Source organism: Sardina pilchardus, chromosome 8 (assembly GCF_963854185.1).
Source record: "Sardina pilchardus chromosome 8, fSarPil1.1, whole genome shotgun sequence".
In the NCBI taxonomy this organism is placed as follows: Eukaryota; Metazoa; Chordata; class Actinopteri; order Clupeiformes; family Clupeidae; genus Sardina; species Sardina pilchardus.
The window spans coordinates 22544857-22568161 of NC_085001.1; the positions used below are offsets into that span (position 1 = coordinate 22544857).

Sequence of the window (23305 nt, forward strand, 5' to 3'; positions counted from 1 at the left end):
CTGAGACACAGGGGACCACTCGACCTTATGATTTCAGTGTGGCAACAGATGAAGCAGAAACCAGGGAGACAGAAGGCTCAACAGTGGTTTCAAGTGTTAAAGCTTCGACCCAATCCACTCCATTCCCTACACATACTGACTCATCCCAAACCCCTAAGCTTTTTGGGACTCCCCAGCCATCAGTTCCATTGTCCACTGATGAACTTGGAAGTGGCGATACCACAGAAGGTTCTGCCACCGGTACTGAGAGTACAGATGAAGGTTCAGGTGATGAAGGTTCAGGTGTTGATGCTTCTACTCACACTACATCTCCCATCGTATCTAGTACAGTCAGACAAAGAGAGTACCCAACAGCGACATTCTTACCAGGCAGTACGACTTCTCAAGAAACAGATAACACCTCAGAATCCCACAGCATGAATCAGACTTATGAAGATCCTGTTGAAAGTACAACTTTACCACTGACCACTTCCAGCTCACCCTCATCAAGTCCTCTCCATCTATTCACTGATGATGCAACTGAGGGCTCAGGCCTTGCAATCCTGACAACTCCTGAATCAAAATCAGTTGTTCAAACAACTACAATTTTGCCAGAGTTTGGGCATTCAACATTTGGTGTGGACAGTACAACGATTCAAGATTCAATAAAGTTTGCCACCTCCACTGTGGTTCATCTTACATCTGAATCAGTAGTAACAGTCACTCCTCATTTAGCTGTGATGCCTTCAACCACAGAACGTGATCACCTTAGAGTAACAGAACAACCTACATCAACTCAAATGCCGTCTGTAGAGCATAGTAATCTTACAGATCAGCAGATTACCGTAGTTAGCCCCACAGGTACACACCCCAGCACTACAACCATTGTAATATTAAATGGGGATCAGGACAAGTTAATTCCCACAAGACCGGACCTGACCACAGATGACATAATCGATGCAGACACGCTTCCGTTTTCAGAATCATCCTCACCATATTCTCCCACAATTCAAACACAGGAGGCAGGTGGTATGACAGCCACCCTAACACCACCCTTCTCTGTAATCATGACAGAGGAGCCGGAAGGATCTGCAATGGGCACTACGTCACCACCGTACCCAACATCCAGTGAGGAGTTTATATCATACTCTGGAGAGCCTTCAATATTACAACCAACCTCCTCCACCACAGAGGCTAGATTGACTACTTTACGGCCGATGATTAGCACATCAGAATTCATTCATGTATCTTCAGAGATCACATCCACCTTGAAACCAAAGTTCGATATGTCCACCACAACTTCAAAACCTGACCTTCATGATACATCATCAGTCTTGTCTACCCTGTCTCCAGAAGAGGTGTCAGGCATTGACTCAGAACTGAAGAGTTCAACATCCGTACCCTCTAAAGCCTCCACTGTGTCTGCTCCTGTTTCCAGTATGCTTCAGCCAATTGATTCCTCTGAGAAGGCACCATCAATATCAGCTATTACAGAGTTTTCGAGCACAATATTTCCTGATAAGGAAGGTTCTGGAACCGATTCATCAATAATCTCTGTCTTCGGTAGTTCCCCCACAGCACAGACCACATCATCGGAGGAAGCTGAAGACTTACTTGTACCTTCTGCAAATGTGACTTTCTCAACCGATCAAGACAGCTCAAGTTACGGGAAGACTGGGACCACTAGTGAGGTCACCACAGTGGCCCCTCAGCTGACTAGCACAGCAAAGACCATTGAGGAATACACATCCTCTCTTTCAGAAAGTTCTCACACTACAATTGCATCATTCCCAACAAATGGAGAGGAAGGCTCAGGCATGATTTCTGCAACTTCCTCTGTCCAACCAACTGTGACTGCCTCAGTTGTTGTAACAGATCAACCGTCACTGGTTTCAACTTCATCTGGAGCTCGAGACAAAACATCTCCTTCTACTAAAATAACTCTGCCGTCCAGAGATGAGTCTACCACAACTGTGATGTCCCAAACTGGCACACCACAACAACAGCATATATCCACAGAAGCTGTAGAATCATCTAGCACTGAGCCTCCAACCATACCAATCACAGGAGAAGTTAGTTCAATTTCTCCAGTCACAGATGAGGAAAGCTCAGGACTCACACCAGAGACCTTGATTCCAGTCTCTCCCTCACACCAGAATGTAACCTCAATGCCTATGCTGACAAGTACCAAGACAGGTGACTCTCTTTCTGAGGAAACTGAGACAAGTTCTACAGAACTCTCATCAACTTTAGGCTCAACAGATAGTGGCAAACCCACAGTTTCTTCCATATCACAGTTCATATCAACAACTCTTTTCACAGATGATCAGGGTTCAGGTTCGGAGTTATCCTCTTCATCTCCATTCACATCCTCGGCTCTATCTGATTTAACTGTGACAGAGCAGACAAGAGTGAGTCACATTGACTCTACTGAAGGAAGTGAGGTGATAGAAGGATCTGCTTCTACTGTGGTTGACACTGAAGACACTAAAGTATCCACTACAGAATCTATGTTAACTGTTAGCCCTCTCACTGCATCAGTCAACATTCAGCAGCCAACCACACCCTCTCACACAGGAACAGTTACAGAGGAAACAACAGACAAAGATGAAGAAGAGACAGCAAAATCTCAAACCACTGAAGAGTCTACTACAATAACAGTACAAATTGACATTACTGATGATGAAAGCTCAGGGTTCACCTCAGTTGATTTGACTCCCACATATACTTCCAAAAAAGCAAGCACTACATCACCTACAACAGAGACAATCTCTTCAGAGAGTGCATCTATTGAAACAGTTGATTCAACAACAACATCCCAACTACTGCTTCTACAATCTAGCACTGAACCACCATTTGTCATCATCACAGAGCAAGACAGCTCAGTTTCACCTTCTACTGATGAGGAGGGCTCGGGACTCACCCCTGAGACTTTGATCCCATCATCTGTTTCTCCCCAGTCTGCCACTGTGCGTCCTTTCCAGACCACCACAGCTCAACCAGTGCAGACATCCACACCTGTTCACTCAAAGCCAGTTACTGAGCACCCTACTGAACTGGAAACTGCAACTGATGACAGATCAGAGGTGGTGAAATCTAGCACTGAACCGCCGTTTGTCATCATCACAGAACAAGACAGATCAGTTTCACCTTCTACTGATGACGAGAGCTCAGGACTCACCCCTGAGACTTTGATCCCATCATCAATTTCCCCCAAGTATGTTACAATGCCTGCAGTAACAGTGTCTCCATCAGTGGGCTCAGGATCTTCAGAAGAGACTGATACAAGTGCAACAGAAAAGTCTACAGAAGTAAAAGAATCTGACAAACAGGGAGAGGAATCTACCACTCGGCAGCCGTTTGTCATCATCACAGAGCAAGACAGCTCAGTTTCACCTTCTACTGATGAGGAGGGCTCGGGACTCACCCCTGAGACTTTGATCCCATCATCAATTTCCCCCAAGTATGTTACAATGCCTGCAGTAACAGTGTCTCCATCAGTGGGCTCAGGATCTTCAGAAGAGAATGATACAAGTGCTACAGAAAAGTCTACAGAAGTAAAAGAATCTGACAAACAGGGAGAGGAATCTACCACTCGGCAGCCGTTTGTCATCATCACAGAACAAGACAGCTTAGTTTCACCTTCTACTGAGGATGAGAGCTCGGGACTCAGCCCTGAGACTTTGATCCCATCATCTGTTTCTCCCCAGTCTGCCACTGTGCGTCCTTTCCAGACCACCACAGCTCAACCAGTGCAGACTTCCACACCTGTTCACCCAATGCCAGTTACTGATGACAGATCAGAGGTGGTGAAATCTAGCACTGAACCACCGTTTGTCATCATCACAGAACAAGACAGCTCAGTTTCACCTTCTACTGATGAGGAGGGCTCGGGACTCACCCCTGAGACTTTGATCCCATCATCAATTTACCCCAAGTATGCAACAATGCCTGCAGTAACAGTGTCTCCATCAGTGGGCCCGGGATCTACAGAAGAGACTGATACAAGTGCTACAGAAAAGTCTACACAAGTAACAGAATCTGACAAACAGGGAGAGGAATCTACCACTCGTCAGCCGTTTGTCATCATCACAGAACAAGACAGCTCAGTTTCACCGTCTACTGAGGATGAGAGCTCGGGACTCACCCCTGAGACTTTGATCCCATCATCTGTTTCTCCCCAGTCTGCCACTGTGCGTCCTTTCCAGACCACCACAGCTCAACCAGTGCAGACATCCACAGAATTGGTCATCATCACAGAACAAGACAGCTCAGTTTCACCTAATGATGAGGAGGGCTCGGGGCTTACCCCTGAGACTTTGAATCCGACATCCGCTTTGTGGAAGGCTGTTACTTCACCACCTGCAGTAAGAGCTCTAACAATTGCAACATCATCTGTAGAGACTGATGCAAGCTCTGTTGTATCTGTTACCCAAGCAACCAGCACATCCATTGAGCCATCTGCCAGCATAAACCCAACCGCATCTTCCTCTGATCCAGATGTTGTTGTCCATTTGGTCACAACATATGTCCCTCAAGAAGTCTTGACGCCTAATGAAACTTACCAGCAAGTTTTGTCTGAAATCACCCTGACTGATAAGCCTTTCTCAAATGACTCTACAAATATATCTAAGTCAGATCTGAGAAGTACATATGTCCCTCTTACGACATCCACTACCAAGGTTGTAGACGAGTTTTTCGAGGGAAGCTCAGATGATGACCAAAAGCCTACAGAAGAAAGTCCAAAGGTGGTAACAACCAGACTCTCCACCTCTGGTATTTTTAGCACTAGCATACCTATATTATCCTCATCAGATTATGATGATCAGAATATAGATTATAATTACCTACCCGAAGCCATACCTACTTGGCCGCAGACACCCGACAGCCCTCTACCAACTGCATCTGTGAATGTGCCTACGAGTTCCACTAGGGAGACCACTGACTCCTCATCAGTATCTGAGGTGAGTGGCAGTCCAGCAACTTTTTCTCCAGAGTCAAGCTCCTCTGAGGAACCTAGCCACAGTAATGCAACTGCCTCGGAGGGTTCAGCCTCCAGCTCAAGCAGCTCAGAGAGCAGCTCAGAGGAGGCAACAACTGCAGTGCCAGTGACTGGATCAGACTTGAGTGGCACACTTGTGCCTCTTATGTCCACATCCGCCTCTATCAGTGATGGCGGAATAGACTCTGGTGAGCAGGTTGTAGTGATACCTGACCCTGAGACAAGCTCGGCTAAGGGAAATGATGCAGAGACCACATCACCACCTGAGAAAGAGGGATCAGCTTCCATCTCAGGCAACTCAGAGACCAACGCAGAGTATTTGACAACCACGCAACAATCAGCGGTCACAGGGAAAACGTCAGCTGAGGACACCACAACATCACCAGCCGAAGTTCAGTTTGTGAAGTTTTCCACCGAAGCTAGCTCGTCACTGCTTCAGACTCCAGACAGTGATAACCGTGTGCAGCCAGCTACAGGGGAGGTGGAGCATATAATCAACCCCACACTGTCTGGCTCTCTTACTGTCAGCCCACCCAAAGACAATGAGATCAAACCTGAAAACACAGATGAGATTCTGTCTCAACCTGAGACCACCATCACTAGTAGAGTGACGGAAACCACAACCCCAATCCCAAGAGGTCTGGGGCACACAGATTTTGGCGAGTCTCTGGACATTGAAGGTACAGTATCTTGCCACCCTCATATCATAGCACTGTTTCATAACACATAGTTATTGTCATTAAATGAGACTCCATTTTTTACTGTTATGTATACTGCAGTCACTTATATATCGGCTTATTCTTCGTTCTAGGTGTTCATTCATGTCTCGAGAATCCCTGCTTAAATGGAGGCTCCTGTTGGAGAGTAGGCAGTGTCAACACTTGCACCTGTACTGCTGGTTATGGAGGAGACCACTGTGAAATAGGTAAGGGAATCCCTGAAAGCATGCACCTTATTAGGGGCAGCCGTGGCCTACTGGTTAGGGCTTGGGACTTGTAACTGGAGGGTTGCCGGTTCGATCCCTGACCTGTCCACAGCTGAAGTGCCCTTGAGCAAGACACCTAACCCCTCACTGCTCCCTGAGCACCACTGGGCGCTCACTGCTCTGGGTTAGTGTGTGATTCACCTCACTGTGTGTGTGCTGTGTGTGTTCACTAATTCAGTTAAATTGCGTTAAATGCAGAGAAACGAAATTCCCTCACTGGATCAAAAAAGTATATATTCTATTCTATTAGCTCTGTATGAACATGATTAATGGACCTGTGCGTAGTGACACATTTTGTCACTTTTTGACTTATAATTTGATCTATTAATTTACTGCATTTTCCCTTTTTTTCCCATAGATATTGATGAGTGTCATTCAAATCCTTGTCGCAATGGAGGCACATGTGTGGATGGACTGAATGCATTCACCTGCGTATGCCTTCCCAGTTATGCAGGAACACTTTGTGAAGAAGGTAAGCCTTTTGTTTATGTAATTTTCATATTGCGGGCAATGAGGTTAGACAACATTCAGCCCCCTATGAACTCTTGCATACTTACCAACGTATTTGAGTACGTGGAGCACTACATTTGTGAACTCATATGAATGTCATCATCACACATATCTGTGCAATAATAGTAGAGTATTTGCTAGATCTGTTCATTTAGTTTAGGCACTAATAGACCACTAATGTGAAAGACTAGAGAAGGCTGCACTTATTTTAGTATGGTCTTACAATAGGCCCTGAGGCAGTGTTTGTGGTACAGACTCTACAAGTGTAATGTCTGCAAATGCAGTGCCACAGGCAGCCATTTAAAGGCAGACCATTCATCACTGTTTTAGTCATGTTTACTCACAGATATTTAGGGAAGGTGAGTATTACCACAGCGTATCTTAGGGGGATATCAAACCTTTACTTATATACATTCAGGCTTGACATGGCCCAATCATATTGACATCCAGCATCTGAATCCCGTGAATGGCATGACCATATATGTATATTTCTCTCATATGGAGTGACAGCACCCTTGTAAAAGGCTTCCTTCACATTACCTCAGAGCATTTTTTCCACATCAACTGAGGAAATAGACGGTGTGTGAGTGAGGAATGTAGGAGAATTTGATTCTGACTTCGGTGAACAGCTTCACTGTATCCACTGCGTGAGAATGCCTGCCCTGGCTGGCTGTGGTGCAAACAGCTGCATGATTGATAGCAAGATGCTGCTATTAGACTTATCTCAAGCGAGGGTCAACCATTTACGTGTATGCAGCTGGAGTTCTCTCCAGACACTGTGAGTCACCTACTTAAGAGACCGTCTTTGCCGAGGCAAGTCCTGTAGACCGAGTGTAGACCTTGCCAAACCCACTCTATGTAAACAGACTGGAGATGAATCACTTTTATAAAAAAAAATTATGTGTAGGTTGTTAACAGTTATTTCATAATTAGCCATTTTATAAACACACCAATGTCAGGAAGTAACTCATCTGTACTGTTACAAATGTGTTATGATGGATTAGAGTAGTGTGACAGATGAACTGGATGCATCCACTCCTGTCCCTGTGTAATGCTTTATGGTTGTACTTAAGTCCCTCAAGACCTTTCAGATCACAAGAGAGCTGAATGAAGAATGAAGCATTCATCCTTTTACTGAAAAATTAGGGCCACTCTCATTCTCCGACTCTGTCTTAATGATGTCCTTTAGCTAAGGGGTGTGCCTCATAAGATCAGGATGAAAGGGAGATAGCATCAGGTGCCTCAAGCACTAAATAGATCTACGCTCTTAAAAAAAGGGTTCTTGGGGTGCTATATAGAACCATGCAGGGGTTCCTATGATGAACCCTTCAACATGTTTTAGAGAACCATTAAGGGGTGGCATATGAAGCATGTTTTTTGGTTCTATATAGCACCTTTTTTTCTAATTGTGTACTAACTTTGTTCTAATGAGATTCAGGCTATTGGGGCAGATATATGGATTCAAGAATGTGTACAAAGTAGCCTACAAACTCTTCTCCAATGCAGTACTAAACTAATATAATTTCAGTAGTAAACATTTAAAGTGATTAGTTTACATATTCACACATCTAATAATTTGCAGGGGGTTTGCTATTCAACATATTATCAAAAACATTTAATTTATTGATAATTACAGTACATCAAACAACTGAGATGTCGCCACAGAATAGCTGAGAATTGAGTTGATGTTTTTAATGTTAATTTCCGGTGTTTTGACGTGCCTCTGCCTTCATCTCCGTAGACACAGAGACGTGTAACTATGGCTGGCACAAGTTCCAGGGCCACTGCTACAAGTACTTCCCCCACCGTCGCAACTGGGAAACGGCAGAGCGGGAGTGCCGCGTGCAGGGGGCCCACCTGGCCAGCATCATCACCCTGGAGGAGCAGCAGTTTGTCAACCGTAAGCACCACCGCACTCACCTTCATTAGATCTGCACACACACACACACACACACACAGAAAGAGAGAGAGAGAGAGACAGAGAGAGAGAGAGAGAGAGAGAGAGAGAGAGAGAGAGAGAGAGAGAGAGAGAGAGAGAGAGAGAGAGAGAGAGAGAGAAGGGGGGGGGCAGGCCTTGAGCTGGCTTTCTGTAATTACAGTGGTAGTGATTTTGACAGGATCCTGGGCTTACCAAGAGCTTAAGTGCTGCCTCCCACTGATGTGAGTGTCAGCGGGAGTCTGTGCTTCTCACTAAACTCCACTTGCACACAGACACTGGTAAAAAAGGAGCCATGTTAAAGGAATCATCATCTCAGCTGGAAAAATGGATTTTTAAAAAGTAAAATCCAGCCAGACAGAAAAAAATGTGGTTGACTAAAACCCCAGTTTATATTCTGAGGTATAGCTCTTACATTATTTTATAAACAGGAAGTCAACAAGACAGCGTGGATATCAGGCCTGGGAATGTTGTCACCCATTTCTGAATCGTAGAGACACAAATTCTCTCATCTTTTCTCAGTGTAACTCAGATGACCAATGATAATGATAAAACAATGTTTCATTCTGCTATCACAGGCCTTGGACAGGACTACCAGTGGATCGGACTCAACGATAAGATGTTTGAGAATGACTTCCGTTGGACAGATGGAACGTCTGTTGTAAGTTGCTTGTTAACATCCCCCCCCCTTTTTTTTGGGCATTAAAAGAGAAAACTACTCTTCTCTTGCATATTATAATCACTGCAGTCTGATAATATAAATGAACAGAAGAACAGACTGTTCCATTTAGGTATTATGAGGAAGATTGCATAATTATTGGAATGAAAATATAGGATATTAGGTATTTGATGCCTGTAGTTACCACATGGTGGAGCTAGTAGATGACTTGTGGGAAGTATGCTTTGTTGCTACTGCCTGTGACTTGTTACTTGACAGGAGAAGCTAATTGTTGCTTTGGAGCTTTTGCCACGGACAAGAACTTCAAAAGATAACCCAGTGCTAGGTGAGGGGTGGGGGGTGGGGGTGAGGCCACAGGGCGAAAAGAAAATCGTCTGTTTGTCAGCTGAGATCTTCTCCGCATGAAAACAGCAGTGAGTTGAGAGAGAGAGGGAGGGAGAGAGAGATAGAGACAGAGAGAGAGAGAGAGAGAGAGAGAGAGAGAGACAGAGAGACAGAGAGACATAGCTGACGGGTGTAGACAGGTTCTGCTGCTGCTCAGGAAGTGTTTGAGAGCCGTTTACACAGATGAGAGGAGCCAGTGACAGACGCAGGCGTGAGAGCCTGCAGGCCAGAGCATTGTGTGTGTGTGAGTCTGTGTGTGTGTGTGTGTGTGTGTGTGTGTGTGTGTGTGTGTGTGTGTGTGTTTATAGACCTGCACAAATGTGTGTGTATGTTGGTATTTGAGTGTGTGTGTGTGTGTGTGTGTGTGTAAGAGAGAGAGAGAGAGAGAGAAAGAGAGAGATGTGTGTACAGGTATGTGTGTATGTATACTAGGAGATAAACCACAGGTGTCTGTGTCTGTGTGTGTGAAAGAGACTGTATGGATTGTGCATGCATAAATATTTCAGAGACTAGCATGTAGCAGCAATGCTACAGGGCATGAGTGGGAAACTAGACTGGATTTGCCACAGAGCGTCCACTTAACAAGAAGCAATGCCTGGAAGAGTTGAGTGTAATGACTGGGTACTGGGAGCTGCCCTTGGTGTGTGTGTGTGTGTGTGTGTGTGTGTGTGTGTGTGTGTGTGTGTGTGTGTGTGTTGTGTGTGTGTGTGTGTGTGTGTGTGTGTGTGTGTGTGTGTGTGTGTGTGTGTGTGTGTGTGTGTGTGTGTGTGTGTGTGTGTGTGTGTGTGTGTGTGTGTGTGTGTGTCAGTGGTGAGTTGGGGAGGTGGTTGCTTTGAACGTTGTGGTGGTAGCCAGGCGACTTAGTGAAAGATGGTCGCCATGATCAGAAGAAAGTCACACACCTCCTGACTCAGTTGACAGGCTCAAAACACAGATGGCAGCTTCGTTCCCATAGCTACCTTGTGCATCATGTCAATGACAGATGCTTAAAATGGCACCACTGGCCCTTCCGTGTGTGCTTTTGTGTACACTGCTTACTCAGTAACCGCAGCCACGATATCAGTGGTTCCTGTTTTTTATTAAAGAGTTGTGTAAACTGTTTGGAGGAGTGGAAATGCCCAGGTTTGATGTTTTGGTTTCGGGGGTTTGTGTGGGCTGTGCTGTCTGCGTATACACATGGCTTTAAGAGGGCTGGATGGGTCCTCCTGCGACAGTCGCAGCAACACGTGTTGTCGTGTGTTGAAGAGAAATGTTTGCTCTGGCCAGTGGAGGGGCACTGAGTTCAACTGATCCGTTCGCCTCTCTTATTCAGCCTCTTTTGCAGTGGATATACTGTGTTTTTACATGGGACAGCATTGTTTCGTCCCTAGGCTGTGTGTGTGTGGCTGATTGTGTCATCATTCCTAGGTGATGAGGTGACTGGCCATAGAGGGTGGTGGGGCTAATGGCTGGGTATACAGACCCTCTAGATTGCAAGCACAGGGGACAGATTGAGCTTGGGGGACAAGTAGACAGAGGGCGTCATGCTCTAGTGCCTTTAAGTCTCCATGGTCAGCCCTTTACACGAGGAGTCAATGTTAAGGAGCTGAATTAATATGTACTATGGGCCAAAGCCAGTGCATTTGGCACACAATTATACATACTCCAGGGCTCCACGAGACTAATAGTGCTTGTATTGGATCAGACTCGAGGTCATCTCTGTCCTGCACTTAGGAAAAGGTGTGTTATATACTTTGGCTTTAAATAAATGACCTTGTTTAACCTCATTGAGGAGTAGTTGTATGTATTCTGGAAATAGAGCCAAATTATTGATTGTTTTGGAGCACACTGACATAGAATAAGTCAATATGTTTTTGATGTATGACCATTCCAGAATATAATTAGATTGTTTGATTGGATTAGATTGGTTTGTTTTCTCTGAGCTGTGGGCTTTCCCTTGAGATTTCTTTCTTGTAGAAGAAGAGAACTAGCCCCACCTTGTGGATTTACATCATACTGCACTGTAATGTTCAGACAGTCAGGCCTGATATTTGAAGGTCAGCTAATGTGATATAGAAACATAGTTTTATTGATTGCTTGATTTTGTCTTTCCTCTGTCAAAGAAGATTGCACTTCGTTTTGTCCCCACTGTTTTACATTCCATCATGTATGCCCTGTTTATTTGTGACATTTTGAGAAACTGTTTGTTGCAATATTTGGGTTTTTTTTGTAACAAAATGAACACTGTTTCCTGCAGCAATATGAGAACTGGAGACCCAACCAGCCGGACAGTTTCTTCTCCTCTGGTGAGGATTGCGTGGTCATGATATGGCATGAGGACGGACAGTGGAACGACGTTCCCTGCAACTACCATCTCACTTTCACCTGCAAAAAGGGAACAGGTGAGCACTGATGATGAAGATGAACAATGTAGATGTAGTTTAGATGTATCAATGTCTTATTTTCTAGTAAAGACTATATTACTTGTATTATAACTCAAAGATTGATATTGAGTACATTTTCTTCTGTGGTGGTTTTTTAACCAACCTGTTTTTTGTTTGTTTGTTTGACAGTGTCTTGTAACCAGCCTCCATTCGTACTGAATGCACGCACCTTCGGGCGTGCGCGGTCACGCTACGAGATCAACACCCTGGTGAGGTACCAGTGCAACAACGGCTTCATCCAAAGGCACGTGCCCACCATCCGGTGCCGAGGGGATGGGATGTGGGACAAGCCGAAAATCTCCTGCATGACTCGTAAGTCTGTTACCTTAATTAGTTACCTTCAGTAGTTTCATCCACTGTCACACTGGCTGAAGTCTGGTGGAGAGCTACCTATCTTGTCTCCAATTGTTCCTTTTTGTCTCACACTACTTTTGATCAGCACTGTAAGACACAATACTTATGCAGTACAGTATCTATAGCAGAGAGTGAAATCTATGAGTCTATCTTTGAGGGATTTACAGCAGAGAAGTGCCATTTGTTTGATTTCAAATAGGGTGAAACGCCACTGTAGCCTATATTTATCTGTATTAAAGTGTAAGCCGTATATTTATCAAACAGTAATTATACTAGAAAAGCTGGCTGGGCTGCGCAGTGCGTCGAAACATCAGTCGTTCTGTGCACCACTATAAAAAGTTATTAAGTAACCTGAGTGCTCCGGTCATCTCTGGGATAGTCTTTTTTGAAGTAGCCCAGCCAGCTTTTCTGATCCTGTGGTCCTGGACTGTGAGCACCAACAAGGCTTGAGCGCAAGTGACACCCTTTCTACAAGTAAATTATACTAATCAATGTCTATATCTGTGTATTCCTTTGCAGCATCACACTACCAGAGGACGTACCACAGGAGATATAATACCTTCAGCATATACAACAACCATCGAAAGAGGTCTGACGAATCGGTTCGACGGCGCCGCCATGGTGGCAGCAGAAGGAACAGGACTAGGAAATAACAGAGGCCTCCAATTACCCTTACCCCATTCACAACACATGATGGATGCTCATGTGGATGACAAAAAAAATAATATAGATGAGAATGAAAAGAAAATGACAGGCTATTCATTTTTCAATCGAGGATGAATTCATAGGCCTTTTGCAGTATTTTTTGAACAAAGAGATACTATTTTTCTAAAAGCAACAAGGACTTTTCAAGTACCTGTTTTCCTGTATTATACACATTGAGAGAAAGACTGACCTCAAATTCACAGCTTTTTTATTTCTTATTTGCAGTTATCATTTAATATGCCCAGATGGGATAAAGTGACAAGTGTTTCACAAGTCTGCCACCTTGCTGGTAAAGTCACTGCAATGCAAATATAAGGTTCCAGTGCTTTAAAACAAGTTTAAGGATTTGTTCAACTGCTTCGAAATCAGAGAAATATTCAAAGTTCACTAAGAGGGGAAAAAAGGACAAATACTGCCTGTTGCGTTGCATCAGCAAAGAGACTTCACTTCTGCATATGACGGAATTACAATACATCAAACACACGCCGTGTCTTTTGGGATTCACTCAACCCCTGTGAAAGAGCTGTGATAAAGCCTTCAACAGCCGCTCCCAAGCCTTCACCATAACTCACACTGAAGCCAGAGAGAGACTCTACTATGCAGTACTGAAAACTGACAGAAGATGGCTCAGTCCAAGCAACAGTTTTTGTCTTTAATGGAACATGCAAGAAATATGAACGGATACAGCAATATGTTAGAGACAACAATGAATGGTTGAGAATAGGCTTTTGCCAGAACTGTTTGTTCACTGAAGTGCCTTCACAATAGATGTTATCCAAAGAAGTAGACGCCATGGAGCTACGATGCATGCTTAGCATTTTCTCAGACACACAATTCACACTTTTTTCTCCTTTTGTTTTTAATCTGATCATTACCGGTTAATAGACTCACATTCACATTGTACTGGATAATTTATTTCCTGCCAGCAGGTTGATCAAGTCTAAATGTTTGTTTGAGGACAATGTGTGCTCACATTTAAAGAGAATGTACTTCGTGGGACACTCAAAAAGAAGAAAGACTTGAATAGATGCATGTTGAAAAGAGAGATGAAAGTAATTTATTCTCCAAGCTGCTCTTTATCTTTTTGTTGTCTTTTATCTTGCCTGAAGAGGCTGTCTCCTGGCTTTTCTTTGCCTGGCAGTCACACAAAATCAAAATATTGATGCAGTGTTTGGTTTGAGGCACAGAGTTTGCATCAGTGTTATGAGAATGATGTATTCAGTTCTGATAGAAAAAAAAGAGATAAACACTACTCTTGGGGTGGGGTGGTTCAATGGACCAAATGGACGAGTAAGATATACAACTTGGCATAACAGACATTTTGAATTTTGTGTTGCTCAGTGTAATGATGGTCAGCCATTTTTTCCCCAAACAGATTTAGATTTATTTGTGTTTTGTCTTTATTGAGAGAAACAGGAGGAGAGTTTTTGTGTTTGTCTTGGATCGTCATATTTGTTTTTATCTCTAAAGTGCACATAACATCATTTCATATTTATAGAATAACATGTTTATTATGCAATGTGAATGTTTTGGGGAGTCAAAAAACCTTTTGTACATGCAATTTGTCACCAAAGAAACAAAGTTTATTACATTACATTCTGCCTCCTTGTCTCAATTATTATGTGCTGTATTTTGAGACTCAAATAACTCAGATGTTGCTTTATATTGTGAGTCAGCTTTATTTTGGAGTCATGCACTGATAAACAATTTAACATTATTCCAATGCGTTCACTGGTTTCAATACAATGCGTTCAATGGTTGGCAATACAGTGTTGAGACTGCTGACAGATGAGTGAGACGGCCAGTTCTTTTACAACAATTACATCAATCACATTACACTTCTACGGGCTCATGACAAACGTTTCATGCAACTAAAACTTCACAGACAAATGGAAAAAACATGTCATTTAATACACATAAACAAAAACACATGATCTGCCATGTCCAATATTAAACCCTTTCAGATCACACCTTCCTTAGAAGACCTCAAGACCATTTTAATTTCAAATAGACCGAAATCAGTTGGGGCGGAGGTGTCAGAGGCAGACATTTGTAATTAGCGCCACTTACTTGTAATTTTATGCATGCACTCTGAATGCTTTCAAAGGGGATTTTCGGTGAGCACTGCATCCACGGGGCAGGATGTGGCGAATGGCATCACAGTATGTTCAGCAGATGGTGTGAATTCACAGGGAGCTGTTGGCGAAGCAACCCAACTCTACAACATATGCACCGTATAGGAGCTCAGTGTAATACAATTGCTGGCTGGTGTCCAGAATGAACATAGCCTTTGTATCACTTGGCTCGGTGCCAAGGATGTGGAAGTGCTCATGACGAATTGAGGAGACATTTGTTGGCACATTCTATGGCGATCTCTTTTTTTTTTTTTTTTTACAAAACCTTCAATATGGACGGAACATCTGTTTAGTGGTATCATATGTTGTATTTTTTTTTTATTTAGTATACTGGGTATATATGCGAGTGTGTGAGAACTCTGGATACACTGGGTTATATAGACTGTGGGAACTCAATTAGCCACACAGCTAATGCTGAGGCATTTATCATCAGAAAACAGGATGCTGGTCTGGAAGCAATGTGTGGTGCTGTCAACAATGATGCTAACTGGTGATTGAAACTCAGTAATGCAAGACATGCAATCAAAATATAATTTGTTTAAAAATTCTGCTCTAGCTTTAACTTTTTTATTTATCCTGTGAAAGGGGAATGGGAACACTTGGCAGGGCGTTGTCTAAACAAAACAAAGCCTTTATTCGAGGCTCAGAAGAACAAATTATGCACTCCTTGTAGCATGGGTGCTAGCACCAGTAAGGTTCACTGGCTAATATACCAAACAGGTTGACGCAAGCCAATTAACACATTGTGAAAAGAGATGCTGGTGGGCAAGTAAGCAATGCCCAAATTACTAATGGGCTTTCAAATTACACATTTAGTTCTGCGTCATTCATCCAGGAAAGCAGCCTCGCAAATGCAAGAAACCATCTGGAGGGAAACCACCGCCCTTAATTCTCCCTGAGAACCACTCCAGACCACTAATAACTGTGTAAAATGGGCAAAGTGTCCGGGGACACTCATCAAAACAATGAAGGAGTTGGATGATTTGTCAAGTATGGACCAAAAACGCAAGGGCCTCACCCATTGGATGGGTGCTGTCTGCTGATCCACACCCATACATAATGATCTGTGTTTTGGCAGAGATTCAGCCTTCATCTGAGTATGCAAAGACACAGATGATGAAGACTGCACTCTTTAAATGCCACTATGTGAACTGTGAAGTACTTGGACTGAGAAGGCCCTGGTGACCTAAAATATGTTGTTAACTTAATTAGTTATTAAACTTGCAGGCTTGGATTGAGTAGCTGTGCTTTTATAAGAACAAGTGGTCACGCTAATGCCTTACACATTTCTGAATAAATCCCATCCAAAAAAGATGGTGAATTACAGAGCTTCATGACAGATCTCATTTTTAAGGTGCAGTGAGGATATGATGACCATCAACACACCTGTAGGCCTACACACTGTCAATTGTAGTTGCTTAAACGCCAACATCTTGTTCTTCACCCAGAATTAGATAAGATGGTACAGTACATACAGTACCCTTCTTGTCTCAGTGTACGCAGTCACTCAGTCTGACACTCCCACCATTAGCCCAGCTTAGCATAGCTCATTGAAGTGGGCAGAACCAACTAACCTACAGATCACAAAAGTGACGAAAGAACAAGTCAAGTCAAGTCACATTTATTTATATGGCCCTTTTTGCATGCACAAAGTGCAGCTCAAAGCGCTCCACATGCAGACATCAAGACATACACAGACAAAATAACAAATAATTGATAATATGAAAACAAAATGCTGGACGGCGATTTGCCAGTGTACCTGTATACACAGACATTTATGCAGGCCCCACAAAGACAAACAAAAAACGCTCAACAAGTCCACAGGCGATGGTAGTGCTTTGCCTGACATGAACGCAACATCATTGAGTCCTCCAGTCCTGCAGGCTGTTAGATCTGAAGCTTTGTGTTGGATCGCTTGATCTGAGCAGCTTCTCCTGGTAAACACAAAAGGGTATCCGCCGTTCATTCCGACATACCAGCACTCCGACATTGACGTCCAATTGTCGTAGTGGAGGCATGTCTCCTTATGGGAAAAAGTCCCACCATTCCGACATTTTTTTTTTTCATGGTCGCAGTGGCGGTATTTAACTTTTTTTTCAAACAACGTGCCATTCCGACATGAGGTAATTAATAGGCTATTAATGTTGCAGTTATTAGGCTATTTTGCTGTCACTTCGTCTGTTTTATGGCCTAGAAGGTTGTATTTGGTAGGCTATCTGTGGATAGCTCTAGCTCTCCTCTTTTATCTGAAATGCAAGCCATAGGCTATATTTTTGACCACGGTTTCACGAGTAAATCAAACGAAAGCGGTAGCCGAAGCTTGACATTCTTATTTGTTTGTCACTTCGTCTGTTTTTATAACACAAAAGGATCGATGTGTTTGGTATCAATGGAAAGCTCTGTTTCTCCTCTTTCATTTGATATGCGTGTCATGTCTGTGCGATGCCTGGTCCCGGAGTAATTCAAGGGAGAGCGTGGGTGAACGCAGAGCAATATAGACTGTAAATATGATATACTTTGATTTAATTCATGATTTTATTTTCATAGGCTACATGATCGTACAGACACGTGTCTAGTCTCGTTGGAAAGCCCCGGTTCTGCTCTTTCATGCACTAGGTCTCATCTCGCTGTGACTAATAATCGCGGAGCAATGCAACAGAGAAGAATGGGTGTGTTTTTTGACGCACTTTGCGTCCGTCGGGCTCATAGGGTCCGTTAAATTGACTTGGAAAAAAATAGGATTTGTAAACTGTCGGAATGGGGGTACTAAAATGTGTCGGATTGGCAGCATGTCTAAATAGCAGCATGTCGAAATAGAGGCATGTCTAAATGGAAGCATGTCGTAGTGGTGGCATGTCTGAGTGGCAGCATGTAACCACACAAAAGCGATCAACTGTCCAAGCAGCAGTCCTATTAGCTAGCATGCAAGCTGCTAGTCCTACTGCACACATCTTGATCCAGACACTGGTCAAGGTAGTCAGCTTTGGCAGTTTGTCAGTGATGGACTCTAACAACGCTATGTTTCACACAGGATTATAGAGCTGTCTTGAGTGAAATCCCTGACCAGACACTGGGAAGGCAGAATGGTAAAGTTAGGAAGGTCATTAATGACACTGGTGGGCTATCCCAGAATCTTCAGCTATTTGACATTTATTTTTCAGCCAGACTGTCTAAGACTCATAAATGTGATAGGCTAGAAAAGTATCTACTCAAGCTGGTTGCGTTAGACACAAAGACAGAAACATAATAACAAAAATATGTTTTGACAAAAAATCAAGCATAAACGAGAAGCTAAATGGATATACAGTAGCTGTGTCAGGGGCCAAATGCTTTGGAAAATTTTATGCTACCTAACACTCGTCTTCTGTGACTGCAGATCAAGGCAGCTATAGTGCTACACTCTGGGGGCATGTTCATGAGCCCCCATGTTCGTGCCCCAGAGTGTAGCATTGTAACTGCCTCGCAGCTCTAGCTTTTTTTTTTTTGTACTGATGGCATTCGGTGACCTTGAGAAACAGATCTATGTGAAAAACATCCAGAATTCCCCTTTAAGACATTGGGGGCACTATTTTAACAATCTAAATTGAATCTGAAGTGTAAAGTGCATACAAGTTAAGGGTACAGTATGTCTGACCAGGCCATCCAGGGCAAGCGATGCTTGCGTAAGGTGCACAGTATCATTAAAGAGTGTTCCCACCCCAACCACAGGCTGTTCACCCTACTCCCCTCTGGGAGGCATTACAGGTCTCTCCGCACCCGGACCAGCAGGTTCAGAGGAAGCTTCTTTCCTGCGGCTGTCACCCTACTGAACTCTAGCTCTGCATCCCGCTGACAACCAACCCACTAAGCCCCCAAACTGCATTTTGTTGTCTTTATAGCCTACTAACTTGTACTCTACGCAATGACAGTAGAGTTGAATCTATCTAATCTAATCTTATTTTAAGAACGAGAAAATTAAGGTTTGTGCCAATTGCATTGTTCAAACGGGTTGGTCTTATGTTTCTTAATTAATCATGGCCGTGTTTTGCATTCATTAAACCAATGAGAATGACATATGCCATTTCATTTAAGAGCAAGGAGCGCAAAATCAAACAGTGTGTTGGTATTTTGACAACAAGTGAGCAAATCCGTCAGGATTCCATTAAAGGGATAGTTCGGATTTTAAGACACGAAGTTGTATGGGTTCCCTGTCAGCAACGTAGTGCATCAGCACTGACTTACCCCCGACAGCGTCCTGTGAGCCGAGATCCAGCCGGTTTTAGATCGTTTTTGATGCTGAAGAAAGTAGTCCGGCAAGTTTCTGGGGTCACGAAAGTAAAGTGTTTTTCTTCTCAAAACCATATGCGTTCAACAGAGTGATATATTTGCACCACAAAAACGTTGTCCAGGAAAAATTCAAACCTCGTTATCACTTACTTATTTTTCGCGATTCCTATCACTGCGCGCTACTGACAGCTGGACAACGTTTTTGTGGTGCAAATATATCACTCTGTTGAACGCATATGGTTTTGAGAAGAAAAACACTTTACTTTCGTGACCCCAGAAACTTGCTGAAGAAAATAGTCCGGCATCAAAAACGATCAAAAACCGGCTGGATCTCGGCTCACAGGACGCTGTCGGGGGTAAGTCAGTGCTGATGCACTACGTTGCTGACAGGGAACCCATACAACTTCGTGTCTTAAAATCCGAACTATCCCTTTAAAGCTTACTCCTGCCAAAGAGTATATAGGTACTTCTATACTCTTTGCTCCTACTAAAACGTCTGTGTAAGAAAAACAGAGTAGATTACATGCATCTGCCCTTGTCTATATTTGAACTTCACATTTAGTTACACCGACTGATAAGGGTTTACAATTGAAAAACATAGCCTGAAAAATGAAACACTCACCCCAATAACATTGAAATGACTGAGGACATTAAACATTAAAGTTCCAAAGGACATTCATCCAAGCAGACCAGTCATTGCCTGGGACTTGTTGCTACTGTAAAGTGTTACATTTTGAGAGAAGGCGCCTTCAAAATAATTGTGCATTACATGCACCTTTCAATTTGGAAAAGCTTGTTCTTGCTCAGTGGTATTATAATTTCTATTGATGTTAGAATTTGTTAATGCACTTGACCACACCTTTTTTTCATTTGACAACTTGTAAACTCGAGCGCTTGGCGGAAAAAAATCATCACTGTGTTGGGTACAAGATAGGAACAAGCCTTGTGTTGCGCTTGGCGCCATGATACACTAGATATAAGATATGGCCCTATAGCCTATAGGCCTTTCACCTCCTGACATTTTTTGAACCATGCTGCTGGGATGAAATGGTCCTTTAAATGCACAATCTCCTTCCCAAAATGATCATTTTTATCATGATTTTTAAAATGTTTATAGTCTTAGTTACACTTGTGGTAATGCCAAGCCAAAGCCATGCCTTTCTCCCGGCAGCGAAATGGGCAGTTTTAGCACCTCTTTGTGCTCCCCTCCGGTGTTATAGCTGAGCACCAGCTGCCGAAGAGTAAATAGAAAAGAAAAATAAGCCTTGACCACGGTTCAGGACTCCCTGTGCACACAGAGACCTCCACAAAACCTCTTGAAAGCCATACATCTTTTGTTGGCTATTGACCCTGGCTGGATTTGCTTCTCCAAGGTCTTGGAGCCCCTGACATATTTTCCACATTAGGGGACCTGGGTTCTCACTTTACCAGCAGAAGCGAGCGAGCTCTGTGTCCACTGTTCAGGGGCAAGCGATTTACAAGAGGATTATGTAACACACCATGAAGGCCTGCCACATGAAAGGTGTGTGCAGTGCTCAGGCTCGCCTGATGGCTTAAACATGCCAACGTACAAACAGATGTGTGCGCAGTTGCCATCCTTCACACACACACACACACACACACACACACACACACACAGAGATACACACTCCCCCTCTCTCTCTCTCTCTCTCTCTCTCTCACACACACACACACACACACACACACACATACACAAACACAGAGATACACACCCCCCTCTCTCTCTCCCTCTCCCTCTCTCTCTCTCTCTCTCTCTCTCTCTCACACACACACACACACACACACACACGCACACACACACATTGACACTGACACACATACTCACTCTCCAAAAAAAAAGCTTTCACAAAAAGTTGACATTTTATTGTACTGTAACTCTCTCTGTGAAGCTGTTGGCACTCGCCGCGTCGGCCCATCTCGTGAAACCCTCTGTGTAATATGTTCTAATGCCTCAGATTCTCTGCTGCCTTTACGTCACCACCTTACAGCGTGGAGTCAGCGAGGGCATTGCATGCTAATGGTGAGTTGCCCTGAAGGCAGGTGCCCCCCCCCCTCACCCCCTTCTTCAAATGGATTGTAAATAAAGCAGATAATTTCAACGACAAGCCTTTGCACTCTTTCCACTTCACCAATAGGAAAGATCTTCTCCTGCTTCCCCTCTCTGAGTCGGTGACGGAGTGCACTGGTTATGCCATTATCCCCATGATTTCTCCTGCTATTATAGGAACCATCACCCGTTGTGGTTCTCTCAATTCCTCAGTGCCATAATATGCATTTGAATTTCATAACGCTAAACAGAACATTGTGCGCATGAGGCCCAAGTCCAAGTTAACTTTTTTTTTTTGTTTGTTTAGTTTTTACAAGCCATAGAGTTGCAAAGCCCTGACACGGGGGAGGGAAACATTTCCAGTTGTGTTCCAGAATGGGCAGACGCCAGGAATCTGCTCGTTGTGGGTGCTGCGATGTTGGATTTGCAGTCTAGCTTCTAACTGTTATCACACTGAACTAATTAGACAGGGTGGTCTCAAGTGTTGCTCTGGTTCTAGTTCTACCACAAGGGGGTAAACTTTGTAGCGGTCCGATCAGATACACACACCGATTCCTTACTCACCATCCAAAACTCATAGAGCTGCTCGGGAACATGAATTTACCAGTTGGCATGGCCGTCAAACCACTCTCGACACAATAATGCTCACATAAATCGGACCTCTTCAACCCCGCTGGCATAGTAACCACTCAACAACCGCTCCAACACTGAGGGATTTAAAAATGTTCTGCTCACGAAGCACTTGGAGCTGAGAACATCAGAATGGGTCTAGCCACGGAGGAAATGCAGTCATGATGCGAGCGGGAGGAGGAAAATAGAAAAAAAAACTTTCATAACTCAAGTCAAATTTAAGGTTTTTATTTTCTGTTTGGAGCGGGGATCAAGGAAACATGATTTGGATGACATTTGTACTGTTCTGTGCACATAAAACAGCATGTGAAATTGACCTATGGGCAACTATCCCTGTGGCTTTACAACTGAAATTGTTCATGCAAATGCAATAGCAAACTCAAACCAAGCAATCACATAACAGTACTACTGTGTCTATATATATATATATATATATACTGGATATTTGAATCAACAGTCTTTTAAGCTATGTCTGACCTGTTACCTGCTACTCATTGTGTGGTGATAGCTGAGGTTATTAGAACAATACAAGATGGCTTAAGTATTAGTTCAAATAGTTATGTTTCATGAGTTGCATGCTTCATGAAGATGCAAAGCCAACAGTTGAACAGTTGCTAGTAGCAACAGCACTCTAAGTCCAAAAAGCATGGCATTATAGCAATCACTGTATATTTTACGTATTACTGAAAATATCTCAGAGCTGAAAGTCAAATGTTGTTAACTAACTGTAATGTTCAGCATTCCCTTCTCTGTCTCATGACTCAGTCAGACTCCGCGTTTTTCCTTTTCTTTAAATCTCTTGTTAAACTTGATGAAAGCCATCTTGAAGTGTCAAATGGAATGCCACCAGACATTTAACAAAAAGCTCTGTGTAAACTACTGAGAGTCTCGTGCGACTGGGGTATGAGTCGATGACTGATATGGCGCTAGCAACAACAAGGTTTAACCCCAATGTCTTCAAGCACTGTTGCCCTTCAGCAACTGGGTCTTGGGTAAAATTCAAGTGCCTACCACCTGCATAGCAAGCGCTTAAACTATGCTGCAGTTTGTCATGGGCATACAGCTGACAAATATTTGAAAAACTGTCTTTTTGGGTATTCGTTTTTTTTCCTGTCTTGGCAGCAAGTGTCCAGTGTTAAGGTTGATACAGCTGCAAATGTTTTTTTTCTGTACATACATAGTGTTCTGTCATGGGTGACTATACATGACAACTATGAGACATTGTCATTTCATGGCAGCTGTGATGGTT

The 23305-nt window shown here is 43.4% G+C and overlaps 1 protein-coding gene across 2 annotated transcripts in view; it reads left to right on the forward strand.

Moving 5' to 3' along the window:
• vcana (versican a) overlaps positions 1-14551 on the forward strand; it is a 43664-nt gene extending 29113 nt beyond the window's left edge. The window contains exons 1-8 of one of the 2 annotated variants that reach the window (XM_062543248.1): positions 263-5661; positions 5793-5906; positions 6325-6438; positions 8218-8376; positions 8991-9073; positions 11712-11856; positions 12028-12210; positions 12772-14551. In XM_062543248.1, the coding sequence (XP_062399232.1) occupies positions 417-5661; positions 5793-5906; positions 6325-6438; positions 8218-8376; positions 8991-9073; positions 11712-11856; positions 12028-12210; positions 12772-12905 (6177 nt within the window). In that variant the 5' untranslated portion in view covers positions 263-416 and the 3' untranslated portion in view covers positions 12906-14551. Of the gene's footprint in view, positions 1-262; positions 5662-5792; positions 5907-6324; positions 6439-8217; positions 8377-8990; positions 9074-11711; positions 11857-12027; positions 12211-12771 lie in introns of those variants that run through there. The other variant, XM_062543249.1, reaches the window with a different exon arrangement.
• The last annotated feature ends 8754 nt before the right edge of the window (positions 14552-23305 follow it).